The following is a 19,679-nucleotide window of genomic DNA, read 5'->3' on the forward strand; positions in this document are numbered from 1 at the left end:
CGGAATACACTGTACAAAACACCGCTATTCCCTAGTAAGGACATGCAGCTTGTGGCCATTGCAGCCACAATCAATGGGCTGGCAAGCAGAAGATAGAACCCAGGCCCATAATTATGTCCATTAAGAATCCTTACCGGAAGGAATGATGACTGCTTCAGGCCAATCAGCCTCTTAAGCTCCTCTTCTCCAAGAGCCACTCTTCTCTCTTCTTCCACCCTGTCACACGGAAATCAAAAAGAAGAAACGAACTCCCCTATCACAATATGTATTACTTACACCACGAGCACACACGCAAACAAGCAAGCACTATAGCGTTGATGCCGGCCTCAAAAAGACCATCGCTAGGGGTTCACAATCGCCACTACTTTTGACAGAAGTCAAGAGAGAACAGAGCAGAAGGGAGTACTGGTGTATGTCAGCCAGGGTCAGTGTGAGTAGATAATATGCATGTCTACTTCAGTACTTGTGTGTTCAATAGACAGAATGAGAGGATTCACACTCACCGCAGAGTGGCCTTGTCCAGTGGAGGAGCAGCCGGCCGCTTTTTCCAGTGTTCCAGTAACACATCCACGCTTGGACAGTCGGTGGCCGCCTTGTGCAGCAGAACAGCAGTATTGGCAGCATGTTGCTGACGAACATAGCGCTCAGCCATGGAGGTGGCACGCTGTGCATCTGTTTGCTCGGCTTCAGACTCCTCGTCATCGCCGTCACCATCGCCGTTCTCATGCATACCGACCCCAGCAGCGGCAACTGCTGCAGAGGCAACACCAGCAGAGGCAACAGCTGCAACAGGAGCGAGTGGTATTGCAGGAGCAGCTTGGTTGAAACTTGCAGTTGCTGCTGCAGAAACTGGCTGCTGTGAGTCGGGCACGCTTGTTGACGTATCCATAGGCTCTTCACCAGTTACATCAGTAGCAGCAACACCAGCAGATGAAGGAGCAGAGGCGGCGGCGGTGGCAGTACTAGGTGACAGGGACGTTACTGTAGGAGTATCACTGGCAGAAGCAGCACTGGAAGCAGCGGCAAGTCGATTACGATCCATACTGCCCGTAGACGCATAGTCCACCGCAGCATCACGAACAGCCACTGCATCTGCTGAGCTAGCAGGAAACTCTCGAACCGGGCTATTTGCACATAGTGGATGGACTAGCGCAATGGGCAATTCACCCGGTGTCACAGCATGACTAGCAGCGGATGAAGCAGCAGCAGCTGTAGTGCTAGCAAAGGGAGTGGTGGCGGCGACTGCATCTCTGGCCATAGTGTTTCCCAGAGCTGGAGAGGTGTTATGTGAAGTGTTGCTGCTACACACGGTAGCACTGATGACAGCAATGCTACTGTTACTACTGCAGACCTGCTCCATCGGCTCCCCTAGTGCAGACACAGGAGTTGTGCCACCAGCAGCAGCACCGGTGGTGGTGGTAAAGCCTGACAGTGGCGGGACACTGCCGGGCTGCGCTACACCAGCCATAGGCGGGGGCGAGCGTAGAGCTCTCATTGGCGTTGCTGCACGGCGTGCTGTTCCATCACCAGTGCCGGCGCTCACCGAGCTACGACTACTCACCACCGGCGCAGATTGCAACGGCAACACAAACGAGTCCAGCATGCTACCGGAGCGAGGAGCAAGAAGTGGAGTGACTGCCGACCCTGGTGTGGCAGGTGCAGCAGCCGTAGCAGAGGGGGTGGTAGCACTGTCAACACGAGTGGCACTGCTTGGACCAGGCGGAGGAGGGGACAATACACCATCAAACTCCCCGCTGACGATTGACATCGAACGTCGACGCTTCGAAGGACCTTGATGCAGATCGTCTTTAAACGGGAACAAGCCAGAAAGCTCATCGTCCTCAGACTCCTCTGAATCGGTGAGATCGTGATTGGCCTTCCGTGCTGCGGCGTACGCCTCCCGCTCCCGCTTAAATCGCTGTTCACGTGCCTGCCTCTCGGCAACCAGGACCTGGCGACGCGCGTGCACCTCGGGCCATGCAACATCGATGCCCTGGTAGAGTTCTTCCTCACTGCACTCCTTCTTTGCTACCGCAACAACGGGTCGTACATATCCTGTTACCAGGCGTTGGAGTTCCGGCGGGTACGGATTGCAGTCCATGTTCACCAGATACGGCGGAGGCATAGCATGAGGAGGAAGCTCAGTCTAACAGCACAAAACACACACACACACACACACACACACACGTGTGGGCACCCATGAGCACAGACATAGACAAGTACATAGCCAAATGAACATTTTTAAATAGTAAAACCCACCCGAACTAGGGGTTTAAACACTGGGAAGACAACCCACTAGTATTAGACTGAGGTACAGCACAGTATTCTAGCAGGCTACATACTAGGCAAAGCAACAACAACAAAAGGACAAGAAAGGGGAAAAAAGCATAGGTTGGTGACCTCCCCAGACAGCAGCTTACCTGTTCGTCTAACACATGATTGTGAATATCACGCACGAGCGGGTGGTAATCTGTGTGGAAGAACTGCTGATCAGGAACCTGTAGGCATGGATAAACAGGCAGACAGACAGAATTGGCAGTGTCTTGCAGGCGATTACATAAGTGAACAAAGACAATTCCTTGAACCCCGTTCAGTGTAAAGAAGCTCTGCCTACTGTGTAATATTGTTTCAATTCAACACCAAACAAATCAAAGACTACTAGCCAACTGCACTATCACTACAAATGTACACCAATACAGCTGGTCCTATGTTCGATTGGTTGGCGGCTAGATATTGCTTCTCACCACAGCAAGCCTCTGTATTCGCAGTTGCATATTTTGTATTGCTTTAGTTGCCTCTTTCATTTCAACTTAAGTGCACTCGCACACGCACGTGCACACACGTGTACTTCGAAGTACAGTCGAATGTCACTTATCCGGTCGCCAGTTATCCGAGCACGTCGGTTATCCGACAAGCCCGTGAGTAATAATTTTATGATTCTCAACAGTGAAATTCTATTTTTTTGTTGTATATAATACAACCCAACAGTACGCTTGTACGTGAAATATAAACCGACATACAAACCGAGGCGAAGCCGAGGTTTGTATGATGGTTTATATTTCACGTACAAGCGTACTAGTGGGATGTATTATACTTATGCTGACCTTCATACAAACTGACAGTCAACTTCTTCCTGTTTCTATGGTGGCGGTCTATATGGGGTTTGTATGAGGTTTATATGCCCAGTATAAGCCGCCAGAATGATGGGCAAGTTGACTGGAAGTTTGTATGAAAGGTAAGCATAAGGTGTAATATGCATTTACTTGAAAAAGTTGAAGTAGATGTGGTCAAGTATGCTAACATGGATGTGTACATGGAGCAATTCATGACTATGCATGAATATATTTGGGTATTGTGTACTCAAATCTGTGGACAGCAACTGTTTCGCTCTGTTAGAGCTCCTCAGCACAGCTCAGAGGACCGAAGCGTGTGGGTATTGTGTACATAAATCAGTGAAATCCAGCCATATATGCACATCAAAAATGATATCAGTTATCCAACATATTCAGTTATCCAACATATTCAGTTATCCAACATGCCTGATTCCCGAAGTGGTCGGATAAGTGACATTCGACTGTACATACACTAGCACCAGCGAGAACGCCATGCCAGACTATTCCTTACCTTTTCAAAAGCCTTGGTGTCTGGCACACCGAAAAAGGACACTTGGCCTTGACTATCACAGCAGGCCATGGACAGTCCATCCGGTGAGAACTTGCAGTCAAATACAGACGCCACACCATTGCCGTGATACTAACAACACAACACACAGAAATACAACAACAACAAAATTTAATACCGTAAAGTCGCGGATAAAAGCCGGGTTTGCATACAGTAAGATCGGGCGCCGAAGAACGCAGGGGCTCGAGCGCAGCCTAGGAAAGTTCTTAAATTTTTGATTCTAGCCAGACCGTTCTTATTCACACGCGCGCGGCGAGTCGAGTGACGTCATGACGTTTGTCATGTACATGTACATGTACAAGTACATGTAGTGCAATGTAGTACTTCTAAACTAGTGGGTGTCGTTAATGGGAATGACTGTACATGTAGCAGTTACTGTTTACACGTGTACATGACATGTACTCACCTCCCATACATGTACAATGTAGACATACGTACAATGTAGATCTAGTGTTCTTAAATCTGATAATTCTAGCCTGGACTGTTCTTAAATTTTGCCGGTTTTCCAGCCTGGGTGTTCTTCGGCGAGGTGTTCTTCGGCGCCCGATCTTAGTGTACAAGCACATCGCGGATAGAAGCCTGAAAATCAAACGGGTCAATGCATATAAGCCTGTCGCGCGTAGAAGCCTGGCTTCTATGCAAGCGCGGATCGAGTAGGTCAAGAGTGCTTGCGCTATGTACAGTGCATAGTAAAACTGCCGCCATACCGGTAGTCAGTGGTAATTCTACGCATGTTGCGCGTAAAAGCCTGGCTTCTATGCAAACCCGGATCGGCCGATGTGCACACAAGCCTGGCAAAAATATCAGTGGTGCATATAAGCATGGTTTGCATACAAGCCTGGTTTGCATTGAAGCCTGATGCAGAAAGCGGCTTATGTGCTTATAAGCCCGGCTTTTATCCGCGACTTTACGGTAGTCTAGTTGCAGAATTATTCACCACACAGTCGTCTCCAGTCCTTGACTACACTGGTACAAATAGATTTCTTTCAATTGTTTGCCCAGGGTTATTATGGCATCATCCTTGTGTTAGAGCAGTGAATTCATGGATACTAGGAGAAGAGGTCTCTTCTTACGGGGAAAACCAAACAACTGCAGAAAGGCAACTGAGAGCACGGCTGTTATGTACAGTCGATGCGCGGCAGCTTAGCTTTCTGCACGTGCACCATTCATGACCCGTGCACACTCATACATAATCCATAACCACCTGTGAAGCAATTTCACAAAGTTTGAGATATCGATCTGTTCTAAGTCCCAAACACAGTCCTAAAGTTAGCAAACCACGCTGGTTATCGCTGGCTATCGGGACTTTAGTTCTTGGAGTCGCCAACTGAGCACTCACTTGTTGTTTGAGAGGTTTCTTTGTGTCGTTCTTGTGTTCTCCTTGTTTTGGGACGTGAAAAATTGTTGATGATCTTCGGTGGTGTATTTGAGAGATTGCACAACGAAGCAGGCATGTGGCGATAGGATCGCTGGGAACGTTGATCTTCGTAAAAGGTAACTGAAGTAGTTTTATTTTGTGGCGGTCGGCCAATTTTTGTGGCGGCCGTGGCTGCTTTTTCGCTATAATTATGTTGTAATTGCAGTGCTTTTGAACCATGATGAAGCACGATCACTCTTAGTTCGTTGTGTAGGGTTCGTGGTAGAAAATAGAGCTGTCCAACCAGGTAGATCTATTTGCACGTTTTTCTGTGAGATCACATCATAGATATTCTTGAATGTTTCAAAGTTGACTTGTATGTGTAGAATGTGTAATAGACTCACTCCAAGTTGATGAGTATTGTCCTGGTTGTTTAGTGCCAGCTACTCTTTCTTCCTTCACAACTCCTCATCCTATAATTGTATCTTCTCTACCTTTTCTTTAAGTCTCCTGCGACTTTGCCTCCGATAAACCCCTTGCTGGCTGCAGTGACTTCATTACTTGATGAACTGCAAGACCATTGTAAAGTCTGTCCCTGTCGTACTCCATGTTCTCTTCCTCCACCTTCTGTAGTCACAGAAACTGCCAGTGTGAAGGATGTTCTCTCCGCCTCCCGTCTCACCGTCTAAGTTAAAGGGAAGAGTATACGATAGGCTCCTCGGCCGTGCAATGGCTGTTACTGATGAAGGTGGGAAGATTTTGCAGAGAGCACGCGGGCAGCCAATAACTTGGCTGCAGCAAACCCCTGCCAGGAGAGCGTCCAGCGACTCAGGTGAAAGGACGCTGAGAAAGAGAAGGCGGGATTTAGAAAAGGTGAGGCAGGTTGCGGCAGGTGGGCCACAGGGCAGCCTTGCCCAGAAGGCCAGGGATCTCTCTGCATTATCGAAAACTGAAAGACACACCTTACTTCCGGATGTTAAATCAGGAGAAGCTGGAAAGGACAGATGATAACACAATGCAAGTGTCAAATACCAATCAGGCGAAGTGGCGAAAAAGTGAGCAATGTCTGGTGACCACGAATGAGGCAATTGCTTCTCTGACTGCTGGTCTTGATAAGTCTCCTCGGTCTGAAGGTGACTAAGGTCAATCAAGTGCTGTCTTTCAAACAAGAGCCATGGATGCAACCTTACATCGACAAGAACACAGAGCTTAGAACCTACATGCACACATACATGTAGGTTTTTAATGGCCCGTGCTTTTCTTCACTGGAGGTAGTCTGGCAGAAAAACAACATAGAACGACAAGCGTATCACGGAGGAGCATTTGTTGGGAACCATGTTCATTCTGCACTCCAAGAAAAAGATACTAATGACCTTTCAGGTGCTGCTTTTCAAGTAGTGCAGCATCATACTCAGAACGGTAAGATTTCGCAGGAAAATCGTGATGCAGTGGTGGAGCAGGCAGAGCAATTGGCTTGTCGGTACTCTTCCATAATGAAGACTTACGCCAAGGTTAGGAAAGTATTTAGTAGTACTTCAAACATAAGTGTGTCCTTGCTGAATGAGACAGAAGAGAGCATCAAATTCTTTACGCAGCTTGTCAGGAGTGAGATATGCGTCAGACAGGGACGAACAATAACTCCCAAATTGCATTTGTTAGAAGATCAGGCTGTACCTTGTTTGCAACATTTTAATATAGGGTTGGGACGTTTAGGAGAACAAGGTGGTGAATCACACCACCATCAGTTCAAGGACCTGGAACGTAAGTTTGGCTCTATCAAAACAGCAAAGGAGCAGCTCAAAATTATAACAAAACAACACCCCACCTTGACCAATATCTCTCATCACCACTTGATTCCACAGCCAGCCACTTGGAGGAGAAAATCTAGGGATGCCACAGCTGAAAGTACTAATACTTGAGTTCTACACTACGGCGGCGTTGTTTGTTTCTGAAGAGGATAGAGTCGTGAATCTTGAGTTGATCAGTTGATTTGAAAGCCTTCGTTGAGGAGCTGTTGTGCTCGATCGATTGAGTACACTGGTGTTGAGCGCGGGCGAGGAAGGGTTGACAGTCACTTCAGCGCCGAAGTAATTATCAGCTCTCCTTCCTTTAGTTTTCTAGTCCATCAGAAAGGACCAACGGTCAAGCAAGCAACCCTAAAACGTAAAATTCTCTTCTACATTTGACTGCTGTTTTACAAAGTTTTACAAACATGACTCTGCTAGAGTCTCACACGAACCAATATCTTTTTACATTTTTTATATATTTTTTACAGAAATGCCAATCTACAGTGCATTTCAAAACTATAGACGCGTAGGGTTTTTGAAATATTTCAAATTTGGCTGGAACTTTTTGAGAATAGTTTTCGGAATATTGCTCAGGATCGCTCCACAATTACTCTCATATAGTTTCTAAAGGATTGGATAACAGACGCCCAATTTGGAAAAATTTATGCACAAAGTGATCACAGATTTTATGTGGTATAGATGCTGGCATAACGGTTTTTGCCTAGGTACGCGTCTATAGTTTTGAAATGGACTGTAGCTCGAGCATGAGATCATGTCAAATTATGAAAACATGCGAAAATCATGGGCCAAAACACAGCCAGCTAGGTTGCGACTGGTCGGCCGAGCGCGGACGTGCCCTGATCACCATGACAGCGCCGGTCACTTCCGAATCGCCGCCATCTTTCTAAGGTGCCGCTTCTCGACAGCCGTGAGAGCTGATGACTTGATGGTGATGATAAAATGTAGAACAATAATAAAAGCACCACCACCACCACCCAAACACTTCCATACGGCACCTACCCGATTTTCAAAGCGCTTGATCATTGTACCCGTGCAGAGATTCCAGAGAGCTATGACGCCATCATGGCCTACGCACAAAAAGCACACGTGAAAAGCACACCATCTAGTCACACCTCCGTTACACCATACTGCTATCAGATTGAGGGCCGGGAAACATTTCTTTCATCTTCTCCTCTCTTCTCATGGCTGACTGACCCCCCCCCCCCCCCCCCATTCACATTGGCTGTCGCCAGTGAACGGCGAACGAAATAAAACCCCATAACACACGTACAAGACCATGCAATGGTACTGGTATGTGGTACTATACTGGAGAAGTGCACCTGCAAAACGCACAGAAACCAAAGCAGTAGAATACAATTCCGAGGTATCATCATCAACAGTAGCAACAATTACATGAAGAAGACCAGTGGCAGTGCTCACCTGCACTCATCAGTATACGCTCGTCTATGGGATGTGCCTCCAGGACAAACACTACATCCTCATGACCCTGTGCAGGACGAAAAGAAAACAATCAAAACAACGATATCACAACACGCTACTTGTACAGGCAACTGTTCACAAGTAGCGACGGTGGCGGCAGCAGACATACAATTCCAAACAACCCAGAAAAGGCAGAGCCGGCCTTACACAAAAGTAGACAATCAAAACCGTGCAACTCGCATACACCAGTATGCCACACATGTACAGAAGCCCTCCCGTCGTCACGGTGCTTGGATGCCACTGCACAGTCGCAGGTCCTCTTGACAAGCAGTTCAGTTGTGCTGATGCGCACCAGCAGTGGCTGAGTGTACACACATAATAGATCATAACGAGAGAAATCGCCAGCACCAGGTCCAGTGCAATGCTTACCCGCATTTCATGAATGAGCACTCCGGTATCGGGATTCCACACTTTCAATATGGTGTCATTCGAAGCAGTGATGATGTGTTCATCAATCAAATCCCACGCAACCTACACAGGGCAATTCACATACAAACACCACATGCATGTACTATTCACTGGGAACCACACAATAACATTTGTAGAGGAACACACACAACGAGTTTGAGTTCGTGAAAACACACGCCTTGCAGTGCAGCACACACACACACACGCACGCCTCATTCCCAGCAGAACACAACAAACGCGTAACAATAGGACATGTACCACACACAACAGTTATTCTGGTGAGGGGTGGTTGACAGTGACAGTGACTAACCATGGTGACGTTGAGCTTGTTGACCTTGGGTGCCACAGAGCTGTACAGCAGGTGGTATGATCACAGAGTACACAACAGTCAGACAGTACAGCAGTGACAGTTACTAGTAATCAAGATCTCCAACGCACACACACGCACGCACGCACACACGCACGCACGCACGCACACACACACACACACACACACACACACACACACATATACACACACACACACACACACACACACACTCTCTCTCTCTCTCTCTCTCTCTCTCTCTCTCTCTCTCTCTCTCTCTCTCTCTCTCTCTCTCTCTCTCTCTCTCTCTCTCTCTAACGGAATAACCAACTACCAGTAAGTGAGGTTGGAACAGAATGAACAGATGCATAGAAAATTCCATCATCCCTTCCTTGCCAGATGTATGTAACATATTCGGAATACAATGTTTTTGGCCATAAATGTGAACAGGCGACCCGGCCCGACCCGTAAACATAAGCCGGGGCAAAGTAGGTATACTGCGTATAGCAAACACCACCACTCAAGATGAAGACCGGAGCACCAGTCAATCAAGTCAACTTACTCGGCTAGTCGTGTGTGCATGGACAAGACGACGCACTTCCAGTTGCTGCCCGTGTGGCTCCAAATGCGAGCACTACCGTCGCGGCCACCGCTGACAAATCTACGAGAACAGCGAGAGTGGAAACGGGGCACAACATGCAAGGATAAGTTCAACTCAAGGTTGATCCGTGAAGTTGGAAACGAAATAATTCAACGCATACTTAACGCATACATTTAACAGGCTGTTACTGTACGTGTACAGCCAAACACAGGGCTCCACTCACTTGACTAGTAGAAGGCATCCAGCGCTGATTCAAATATGTGTAAAAATAAAGTTGTTCTGAACAGCATCGTCGGTGGATAAAGAATGGAGGGCTCTGGGCGGTGGCATGAGCCAATAGGGAGTCGACGGCGATGAGACAAGGCGATGAGGTGCCGGTGAGAATAACTGTTAGTGGTGCTAGAATGGCGCAAGTTAAATACGTGTGATGAACACAAGCATCACTGCCTGTCTCAATGTGGTACACCTATTCACCTTCCACCAAGGGGCTCTGAACTACAAATGTAATGCTGAGCTCACCTGTTGCCCTTGTGAGCAAATTGAACAGTCTGGACACGGTCCTGCAAGACAAATCACCATATCAAACCAAAAAAAACAAAAAACAAGTATGTTACCACAATTACAGGTAAATCCACAATTATAGAGGTACGGATCAACATGAGCATACTCGTGCATTGCACGTACAAATTTCTCAAAAATCCTCTCAATCTCATTATCCAGTTGGCAAAACAAATCTGGTTTTCTTAACTAAATAGCAACCCCGCTGAACACCACAGACCTAGGGCCTGCTTACAGGGTACTGTAAAAGCCATATATATAACGAAGTGCTAACTCTAACGAGTTAAAGGGGAAGTTAAGGCAAAAATTAAAATTTCACCAGTTGTAGTCTTCGGGGTGCTGAGTCGAATGGTCTTGGTCCGAGGAAGCTGAGACGCTCCCTTCCTACTTGAATCCCAATCGAACTCGCGCACTTCCACCGAAACTGGGTGACTGCGCCCTACGAGATGGGGATTTGTATGCAAAATGTCACTAAAAGCGCCATTTCGTTCTTATAAAAGCACGGATGACCGCGATTGGCCCATATGTTGTAGTCTTTTGGACACTGAGTCGACTGGTTTTGGTCCGAAAAGGCTGCGATGCAGCGTTCCGCCTTTATTCCCAATCGAACATGGTTGAACAAGCGGTCACGTGCTCCTGCGTACGCCAGTCACCTGGTCACCGTGCCTGCAGGGTACAACTTACTAGCCTGTTTGACCTTTTTTGGGTGCAGTCCTGTCACTCGAGTTGAACTCGAGTTGAACCTTGGTGTGAAAATTGTCACCTGCTGGCGTGGTGACCAGGTGATTTGGGCACCCAGGAGCACGTGACCACTTGTTCAACCATGTTCGATTGGGAATAAAGGAGGAACGCTGCATCGCAGCCTTTTCGGACCAAAACCAGTCGACTCAGCGTCCAAAAGACTACAACATATGGGCCAATCGCGGTCATCCGTGCTTTTATAAGAACGAAATGGCGCTTTTAGTGACATTTTGCATACAAATCCCCATCTAGTAGGGCGCAGTCACCCAGTTTCGGTGGAAGTGCGCGAGTTCGATTGGGATTCAAGTAGGAAGGGAGCGTCTCAGCTTCCTCGGACCACGACCATTCGACTCAGCACCCCGAAGACTACAACTGGTGAAATTTTATTTTTTGCCTTAACTTCCCCTTTAACGAGGAGAAATCTGTCGTTAAAATAGAAATCGTTATACAGAAATCGATACATATACTGTACTATTGAGCGTTGAGAATGAGTGAGAATCGTTACCTTTGGTACACGTAAACTAGTCAATTTTGGGAAATCGTTATATATGCGCCTCGTTAGAATAATGGCTTTTACAGTACCCTATGTGAATACGAAGAGCGTGACAAAACTGCAAATAAGAGGAGCAAGAGCGAATATCAGTTGGGAGGGCATTCCAGCGGTCTAGAAAGTTCCTTCCTGGGGAACGAAAGGATATGACCAGAATTGTGAAAAGAAGACAAGTTGGTACAAGGAAGAATAATATGAAGGAGTGATGCAATTCTTGTACATTGCAGAGCCAGGACACTGAGCCAACAACTCAATCCACAGCTACCTACTGGGCTGCGACGTACATGACTACACATTACATCTGTAGTGATAGGGATCAGACAGTACAATCAGTCATGCGCTGCCTGAACCGTGGACCATACAACTTACTGTGTGGCCATCCAGTTCAGCCAGGCGCTCCGGTGGACCGGGCTGGGACTGGTACAAACGCACAACGTGGTCAGTTCCGCCGCAAACCAGCAAGCACCCACCTACACACACACCAAGCAAAGAGGAACCACGGACACAGTCCACACACAAACAATCACACCAACAGCCGGCGGCACTGTCCGCAGGAACACTAACATTCGCGGTGTACATCTACATTGTATCTGCCGCGCAAACATTGATAATTCCAGCAGCAAGGTGCAGTGAGGCGAATGAAAGAAACCCGTGAGAGATCCATTCAATGCTATCTATTATCTACATGTAGCGCTACTTCACCATTCCCAGCCCTAACTGTAGCCTACCTTTAGCCCTAACTACAGTAGACTCGTACGCCCAAGAACGTCCAGGCTGGAAATCTAAGAACGCCCCAGCCTGGATTTAAGAACGAACTCCAAGATTTTTAAGAAGGCGACATTTTTTGGTATTGAAAAATGAAAACATCACCCAGTGCAGTGCAGCGCTACATACTACACGTGCATGTAAAGTGTACAACCGGTACCAAGAGTACATAAACCGGTTTATGTACTCTTGCCGGTACATGTAGCACAAAGTGCATTGTACATGAGCGTCACGGGTCATGTTGGACGCGTAAGAACGCGAAATAAGAACGTAGCCTGGGGCGCTGAAAAATAAGAACTTTGCTAGGCTGGCCCTCTGAAACAGCGTTCTTGGGCGTACGAGTCTACTGTAGTAGAGCTCATTCTTACCCACCCACTGTACATGCAGAAAAATTAGGCAGCGAATAATTTCACCTAACTCAAAAGAAAGGCAGTTTGTCCGGTTGAAATTTTCGTCCATGGATGGAATTTAGTCTGAAAACTCTTTCAACAAAATGAAGAAAATATGTTCCAGACGAATACTAGTACAATCATGTATTTCTGCTCATACGGTGTATACCTGATCACTCCGTGCCCACTACGGTCCACCACTTACCGGCACTGAATGAGGAGCACAAGATCTGATCACCAGGCTTGCCTCGCTCCACAAACTTCGTGGGATTGAGGCTTCATGCCCAAAACACACACACACACACACAAAAACACACACACACATCACAACGTGTAACAGAGTCTAATTTTACGGGTTTTCCTTCATAAAAAAAATTAAAAGGCAAGAGCTATACACTGGAAAACAGTGCTAGAAGACAAGCCAACAAACAGGATGGAAAAAATCAGCAACTACATTACTAAAAGCTAGTGGTGAAACGAATATCAAAACCCAGTAGCCGAATATTCTTTGGCTTAACGAACGAACGAATATTCTTTCGTTAACACAGATGACATCACACGCCCTCCTCTCAGTCATTTTATTGGATATTGTCACTATTATTAGGCATGACAAACGAAGGCGCATATTTTCCATCATTTCTAGGTCAATTTTCACAAAATCCCCAGCTGAAGTGCATGTTACACGCTAAAAACCCCAGCTTGAGACGTTATTTTCGTTCGACCGCCATAACTCCATTCCAGGACCTCGGATCGCGTTCGGGTTGCTTCGAGACGACAGCTGAGAGTTTTCTAATGCCGATAGACCTTTCGATGAAGTGATTCGGTCAAGTATTCGCGAAGTTACGGAAGTTTGAAGTCGCCCGGTAAACTCTGCATACTGGGTTAACGAATATTCGCCATGAGAAATATTCGTTCGAATCTGACAAACCGAACGAATATTCGAATATTCGGTACACTCGTTTCACCACTACTAAAAGTAAAAGCTTACCAAAACGTGAACGATGTTGGGTTGTACTCCCAGAAGCAGACATTTCCATCAGCGCCAGTGGAGACCAGATATCTGTGACATTCCAGTAGCATATCAATCATACATACAAGTCAAAGCAAACACACTGGCACATATAATAGCAATTAAAATAATGGAGTCATACTGAAATACACATGCTCACCAATACCGGTAGGTGGAGTGAAATGAAAGCTAGCACAACATTGACGATAGAGATACCACCACCACCAACGTCCACAAACTCGCACACGTGTACATATGTCATATGTGCACACACACAACTTATACAGAGAGAGAGAGAGAGAGAGAGAGAGAGAGAGAGAGAGAGAGAGAGAGAGAGAGAGAGAGAGAGAGAGAGAGAGAGAGAGAGAGAGAGAGAGAGAGAGAGAGAGAGAGAGAGAGAGAGAGAGAGAGAGAGAGAGAGAGAGAGAGAGAGAGAGAGAGAGAGAGAGAGAGAGAGAGAGAGAGGAGAGAGAGGAGAGAGAGGAGAGAGAGGAGAGAGAGGAGAGAGAGACACACACACACACACACACAGATACACACTGCATACCGGATTGCTCGGCTAGGGTACGGGCAGAACTGGAGAGATGTAATGACACCGCTGTGACCCAGCAGAACAGCAACCGGTGCCCGGGTTTGTAGATTCCATACTCGAATCACCTGCACACCAAATGCCAAAGGAATCATGACCAATCACCAAGGTACTATACAAGAAAAGAGAACATTGACAAGGACTCCTCTACCGTCAACAAAGCCAAGCTCGCAGTGATCGCATGCAATAAAAACCTCCCAACAGACAAAAAGGAAATATACATTAGTATAGAAGAAGGGGGCACATACTCGGGCACACACTCAGACATACTACTGTAGTATACTCGAGCACACCATCCAAAGTATTATCCAAACATAGGATGACACATTTGCTTGGAACAGCAGACAGAGCAGTGCATGCATCTGAAGCTGATGGCCAGATCACACGGAACAGAGTGCACATACCTTATCACAGCCACCACTGGCAATCAACCGGTTCTCCAGGTCAACAGCTATGTCCGCAACCTCACTCTGATGGCCACGCAGGGTGGACACCAGGCGGCCATCGTGTGCTGACCAGATCTTCAGCAAGCAGTCGTCAGCTCCCTGCACATGGCAGCAAGAAGAAGAAAAAAAGTACAATATGAGTATTTATGACCGGGCTGCAGGCAAACTATACGACTGGTCACTGGGCAGCGTGCTTGGCAATGGCTGCATTCATAATTGGCACCTCTATACAGAATGCGTGCAGTTCATACATGACTGGAGAGGGTAGAGCAACGGGAACACGGTGAAAAACACATGCTGCATGTTCAGTGCATGCATTACAGCAACACGCTTGCCAATATATATATATATCCTGAAGAGAGTAGGTGAAGTGAAAAAAACAAGTGAAATCTCTCACAAGTGACTTACAGTGAGGACACGAGTACCAGTGCGGTCATAAAGTACGCAGTAGGAAGCACACAAGTGGCCCATCAGTCGACGATACTGCCAGAGCAAACGGCAAACAAGAAGCGGAGACATCAAAAGCAATGTAGTTGTACAGAATACGCCATTTCTGTACACAGGCAGGCATCAAGATAGGGCATATGCATGCGCTAGGTCACGCACGCACACAGACATAAACACATAAACACACACACACACACACACACACACACACACACACACAGAAGCAAAGCATGTATTGCCGCGAACTACTGTTGACCCCCCCCCCCCCCCCCCCCTCTTTGTGTCGCTTTCACGCTCGTTTTTCGACATGGGGCCGGAATGATATCAAGGCTGCCAAGTGCAGTACAAACAGTACATGTACAACTACACAAAAGATCAGACTTGCCGTGCATGAATTCATGGATTGCACATATTTCCATCCAAAGGCATCCCTGCATTGGCACGCATTCTGCACAGCAGCGCATGCGTCCGTTCAACACCATACACGCTGACGTCGCTTCATGGGTAGACATTCTCCAGGACGTGGATCAACACAGTACTTTACACTACTTGTGTGCAGGTTTGGAGGTTGATGCATAGCAAGCTGGACCCAAGTTGTTACAGCCGAGTTGCCTATCCCAAACTACACTTCAACTGCATCCCACTAACCTTCTTGAACTTGGAATAGAAGTTGACTGGATGCAACATATGCTTCTGCGCAAAGATGCCAGTTACCCGTCGGGCCTTGAGCAAAGATGCTACAAAAGCAAGGTGAAATGGACAAACAGCACAAACGCAGGCTTCAGGGAGTTGATCCCAACACGAACACTGCGTGTGCTGTTGACAGCTGCTATCTACGCCGCAGAAAGAAGCAAGTCCGTCTTTGTAGAGCCCAAAGAGTACAGAAAACAGCTTGTAAAACACTGAAGGTCCACTGTGTACTGGGCACACATGCTCACACACACACACGTTGAAACATGGATCGATGCCGGAGACGACTGGTTTCAAAAAGATCGGCAATCTCTTAGCGCAGCGGCTGGTGAGGCCAGATTTTACGGAACTCGTGTGCACGTAATACCATACGCAGGAAACACAGTGTGTTCTGGGTGACTGAAAAACCACAAAATTATGTTAACACCATTTAGAAATAACAGCCTCTAGATTTTTGTCAGTTAATAGCGACTTGACATGTTAACGAATCTTGGCTGTCGAAACCGGCACACATACTAAATATACGCACAACATTTATACAAACAACAAATTCAAAATTGAGCAATTCTGTTTCCACACTTACTGATACTGGCTGCGTGCCGCTCCAGAGATGGGGCAGGCCTTGAGTGATGGACAACCAGCAAGGCATCTGGCGGTCGGATAATGGGCTTGTGCTCTGTCGACCAAGACAATGCACACAAAACCAGGCACACAGATCAAATCGGAGAGCAAAGGAAGGCTGCTGTACATGCACCAACAAAATTCGATACGTTGTCCACACCTTGCGTGGCTGGATTAAGTATTGGATTAAGTATTGAGACAAGAAATAGGCCCCTGAGAGCGCTGCAGGCATGCAACTCAAGTGCAAGTAAGCGTCAAACATCTGACAATGTGCACGAGCTCTGGATGCTCTGTTAGGTTGTATTCGTTCAGTGAACCACTGCTCACTTGAAAAGGCAGGACTCTGCACTACGTGACGTCTACTCTACAACACCAGAAACAGCACACGCTGCGTCAGTGCCGTGAACTACGCCCAGAGTTCCCCGAAACTTCGACCCTGCCCCTGGTGTGATTGAGGGGTGAGGCACGTGAGAGACTTCTCCAAGGTGCTGCACGATGCGAATCCAGGGCCAGTCACTTTGCACTTGCATAGCATAGATGCAGTGTGCGCAACTTGCAGATTGATGCTCGGCAATGGCGAAGAGTCGAGGGGTGTGTAGTGTGAAGTGTAGTGCATACATACTCGTACGGAGTTCCTGCAGTATAATTCAGCATCACCACCATCATCTCATACGGTGATGGAATCAGTGTTTTCCAGGTGAGAAACACTGGTAGGGTGCTTGGGAGAGATAGGGGTGCTCTGGCGGTATCTTTACAGTACAGACCATAAGATAACGGGCCGACACGTTTGAGCAGTATCAGAGACGCCTCCGACGCTCACCTTGTGTTGCATTTAGAAGTGACACGGCACCAGCATTGAACAGAGAGGTCAGACCAGGCACGGGTGGGTTGCAGGCGTTGTTCCATAGCTGAACGAACGACTCCAGCAGACGAGGCAGGTGATCAGACTGAATGTGCGACAGCCGTTGATCCTGCAAATCACAAGGAACATACCGGTATACATGAATAAAGAAACAGCAGAATGAGGATCATGTTCTGCTTGAGACACATTGGCTTTTGGCCGTTACTTTATCGCCATCATAATATTGGGCATCATTGCCCGTTTGGTCTGCAACACACATACTGTATGTATGCATGACATATGCTGCAAATCTGTAACCAACGATTTTCTTCGGGATGGGGATAAACAAGGTCTGAAGTACAGCACAACATAGCACTACTCCAAGTACAAAATTAATGACTACCCGGTATGTGGTGCTAGTGCAACCTGACCAAGAACAGACTTTACTTGGTCAGAGAGTGGCATTGATGCAGTGACCACCACTTCAAACACTCAACTCAAGGCTACCAGCCAAGATCAGCATGGCACTTGACAGGCCAACCGCATGTGCGCCCTGAGTTTGATATCCTGCGGGCTAGCGCCAGCCTAGTGTCGTAGCCCACGTCACGACCAACGACTAGCGCTGCCTGCGCGCTAAATCGCGAATGCGCCGAAGTAGTTGGTAACAGCCGGTACAGCAGCGTACTGGTTGATCTGAGATACTCATGCCAAGGGATTTTCCCATAGCTCAAATTCGAAATCACGCGGGTCGGTCACCAACCACGCCGTGACATTCACAATCACCATCCAGAAAATGAGTCAAGAAATTGGTTTTCTATATACTCGCTCAAACTTCCATAGAAAGCCTCACCAGAGCGGAGAGCTGTTGATAGCGCTGACGTCCAGTCCAGTCAAACCGTGAAGGGAGCAACTGCCAAAAGCAAGCAACAAAGCATTGAAATCAGATGTGAAACGATAGTCAATGTCCCAAGATTATCGACAATTATTTAAACTACTTACCTGATTCTCTTCCAATTCTTCTTTCAAAGCCTGCAACAAGAAAACAAAGCAGAAAAATAAGAGCTGAGTCGGACATTGATTACACCAACCAGGGAGTACTAAGACGAAGAGATCAGACCTGACAATCACAAGGAAACGTACCTGAGCAGTCCTTGCACATGGTCCTGAAGCCAAATGTCTGTAAATGAGATAAAGCAGTTCTGGATAGGAAAGACGTAAAACAAGGGCATACGAAGAGCATAAGATGACCAGGGACCAAGCTGCTCGCCTCTACCCACCATTACCACCAACCTGAGTCCAATCTGGCTCGAGAGTTGTCCATTTCTCGTTTACACTTCAGCTAGATGTTCAAATAATCTGATCCTGAACTAATTCGACGAGCTCCAATAGCCAGTGATGAAATTCTCGCCCAACGGGAAAGACAGCGAGCTACTGTGCAACCAGGAAGAACATCACATCTCGGGACAACCTGATACAGCAACACGCGCGATAAAACACTGCAAAGGCAATGGCATCGAGTCCTGAGGAAAGTAACACTTCTCGAGCTTGAGAAGGGTATCAGCTCTTGGCAGTTTTCAGCATATCCAGGATCTCAAGTAAAGGCTTCCTTCTGCACAGCAACAAAAGCTTACTCACATGTAGTCTACCAGGTCTACAGACCGTAGATCTACACTACAGTGTCTACACTACAGTGTCAGTGTGCTCATACACATAGCTGGTCTACGTGACTGTGCTCAGTGTGCTGCATATGTGATGCAAAAAATCGAGGCATTCTCCTTTTAGAATTATTCATTTTTGCCGATCTCCTCACGTCATGACGTCAGGCGCCTGCCAGTTTCTTCGCTCGCTAGCGCGCAGCTGCTCAGCACTGCAGTCTGCACTCTTGTCTGTGTAGTCTTGATCTTGAGAACAGTTCACGTGACATGGTTCAGCGCTAGCACAAAAAAAGATCAGGCGCATGCGCACTTGTGCAACCCTGCATGCAAGACTCGGGCCAGGGAGTCGTATACCCATATGAAGAGCTTGAGAACAAAACACGGTATATCCATTTTGGCACTTTTCGGGTAAAGTCAAAATTCTGTTCTGACATTGTCTTACATCCCATCCCAATGGAAATTTGGATTTAGTACCAGAAGGAATACTGGACCCCAAACACCATGTCATCAAAAATCCACACCTCTCAGATTTTGATATTTTTTGAATTTTTCACCTTCTTTTTGGCAAAACGCAGTATATCCGAGTGAGAATATAGGCACAAGACGCCCTCTCCCAGCAGGAGACAAAACAACTGGCTCACTCATACCATCTAATGTCACCTCCGCCACGCTGATGTCTAAGACAAGAGCTTTGACAGCGTCAGGGAGGAAGAGAAAGCTATTATTTGACAGCATAA

At 47.1% G+C, this 19,679-nt stretch overlaps 1 protein-coding gene across 1 annotated transcript in view; it reads right to left on the reverse strand.

Annotated features, from left to right (window-relative positions):
- LOC135830277 (bromodomain and WD repeat-containing protein 3-like) overlaps nt 1-18,934 on the reverse strand; it is a 32,420-nt gene extending 13,486 nt beyond the window's left edge. Inside the window, exons 1-23 of the mRNA XM_065342566.1 lie at nt 18,578-18,934; nt 18,428-18,486; nt 18,287-18,316; nt 18,138-18,197; nt 17,267-17,417; nt 16,409-16,501; nt 15,784-15,872; nt 15,097-15,171; nt 14,647-14,787; nt 14,201-14,310; nt 13,633-13,704; nt 12,850-12,920; nt 11,860-11,960; nt 10,161-10,201; nt 9,603-9,701; nt 9,044-9,083; nt 8,695-8,796; nt 8,266-8,332; nt 7,846-7,913; nt 3,625-3,753; nt 2,421-2,498; nt 504-2,146; nt 135-216 (exon numbers count right to left, since the gene is read on the reverse strand). Of these exons, the coding sequence (XP_065198638.1) occupies nt 135-216; nt 504-2,146; nt 2,421-2,498; nt 3,625-3,753; nt 7,846-7,913; nt 8,266-8,332; nt 8,695-8,796; nt 9,044-9,083; nt 9,603-9,701; nt 10,161-10,201; nt 11,860-11,960; nt 12,850-12,920; nt 13,633-13,704; nt 14,201-14,310; nt 14,647-14,787; nt 15,097-15,171; nt 15,784-15,872; nt 16,409-16,501; nt 17,267-17,417; nt 18,138-18,197; nt 18,287-18,316; nt 18,428-18,486; nt 18,578-18,608 (3,432 nt within the window). The 5' untranslated portion in view covers nt 18,609-18,934. The remainder of the gene's footprint in view (nt 1-134; nt 217-503; nt 2,147-2,420; nt 2,499-3,624; nt 3,754-7,845; nt 7,914-8,265; nt 8,333-8,694; nt 8,797-9,043; nt 9,084-9,602; nt 9,702-10,160; nt 10,202-11,859; nt 11,961-12,849; nt 12,921-13,632; nt 13,705-14,200; nt 14,311-14,646; nt 14,788-15,096; nt 15,172-15,783; nt 15,873-16,408; nt 16,502-17,266; nt 17,418-18,137; nt 18,198-18,286; nt 18,317-18,427; nt 18,487-18,577) is intronic.
- Between the last annotated feature and the right edge of the window lie 745 nt (nt 18,935-19,679).

The sequence above is a fragment of the Sycon ciliatum genome, chromosome 1 (genome assembly GCF_964019385.1).
Source record: "Sycon ciliatum chromosome 1, ocSycCili1.1, whole genome shotgun sequence".
NCBI lineage: Eukaryota > Metazoa > Porifera > Calcarea > Leucosolenida > Sycettidae > Sycon > Sycon ciliatum.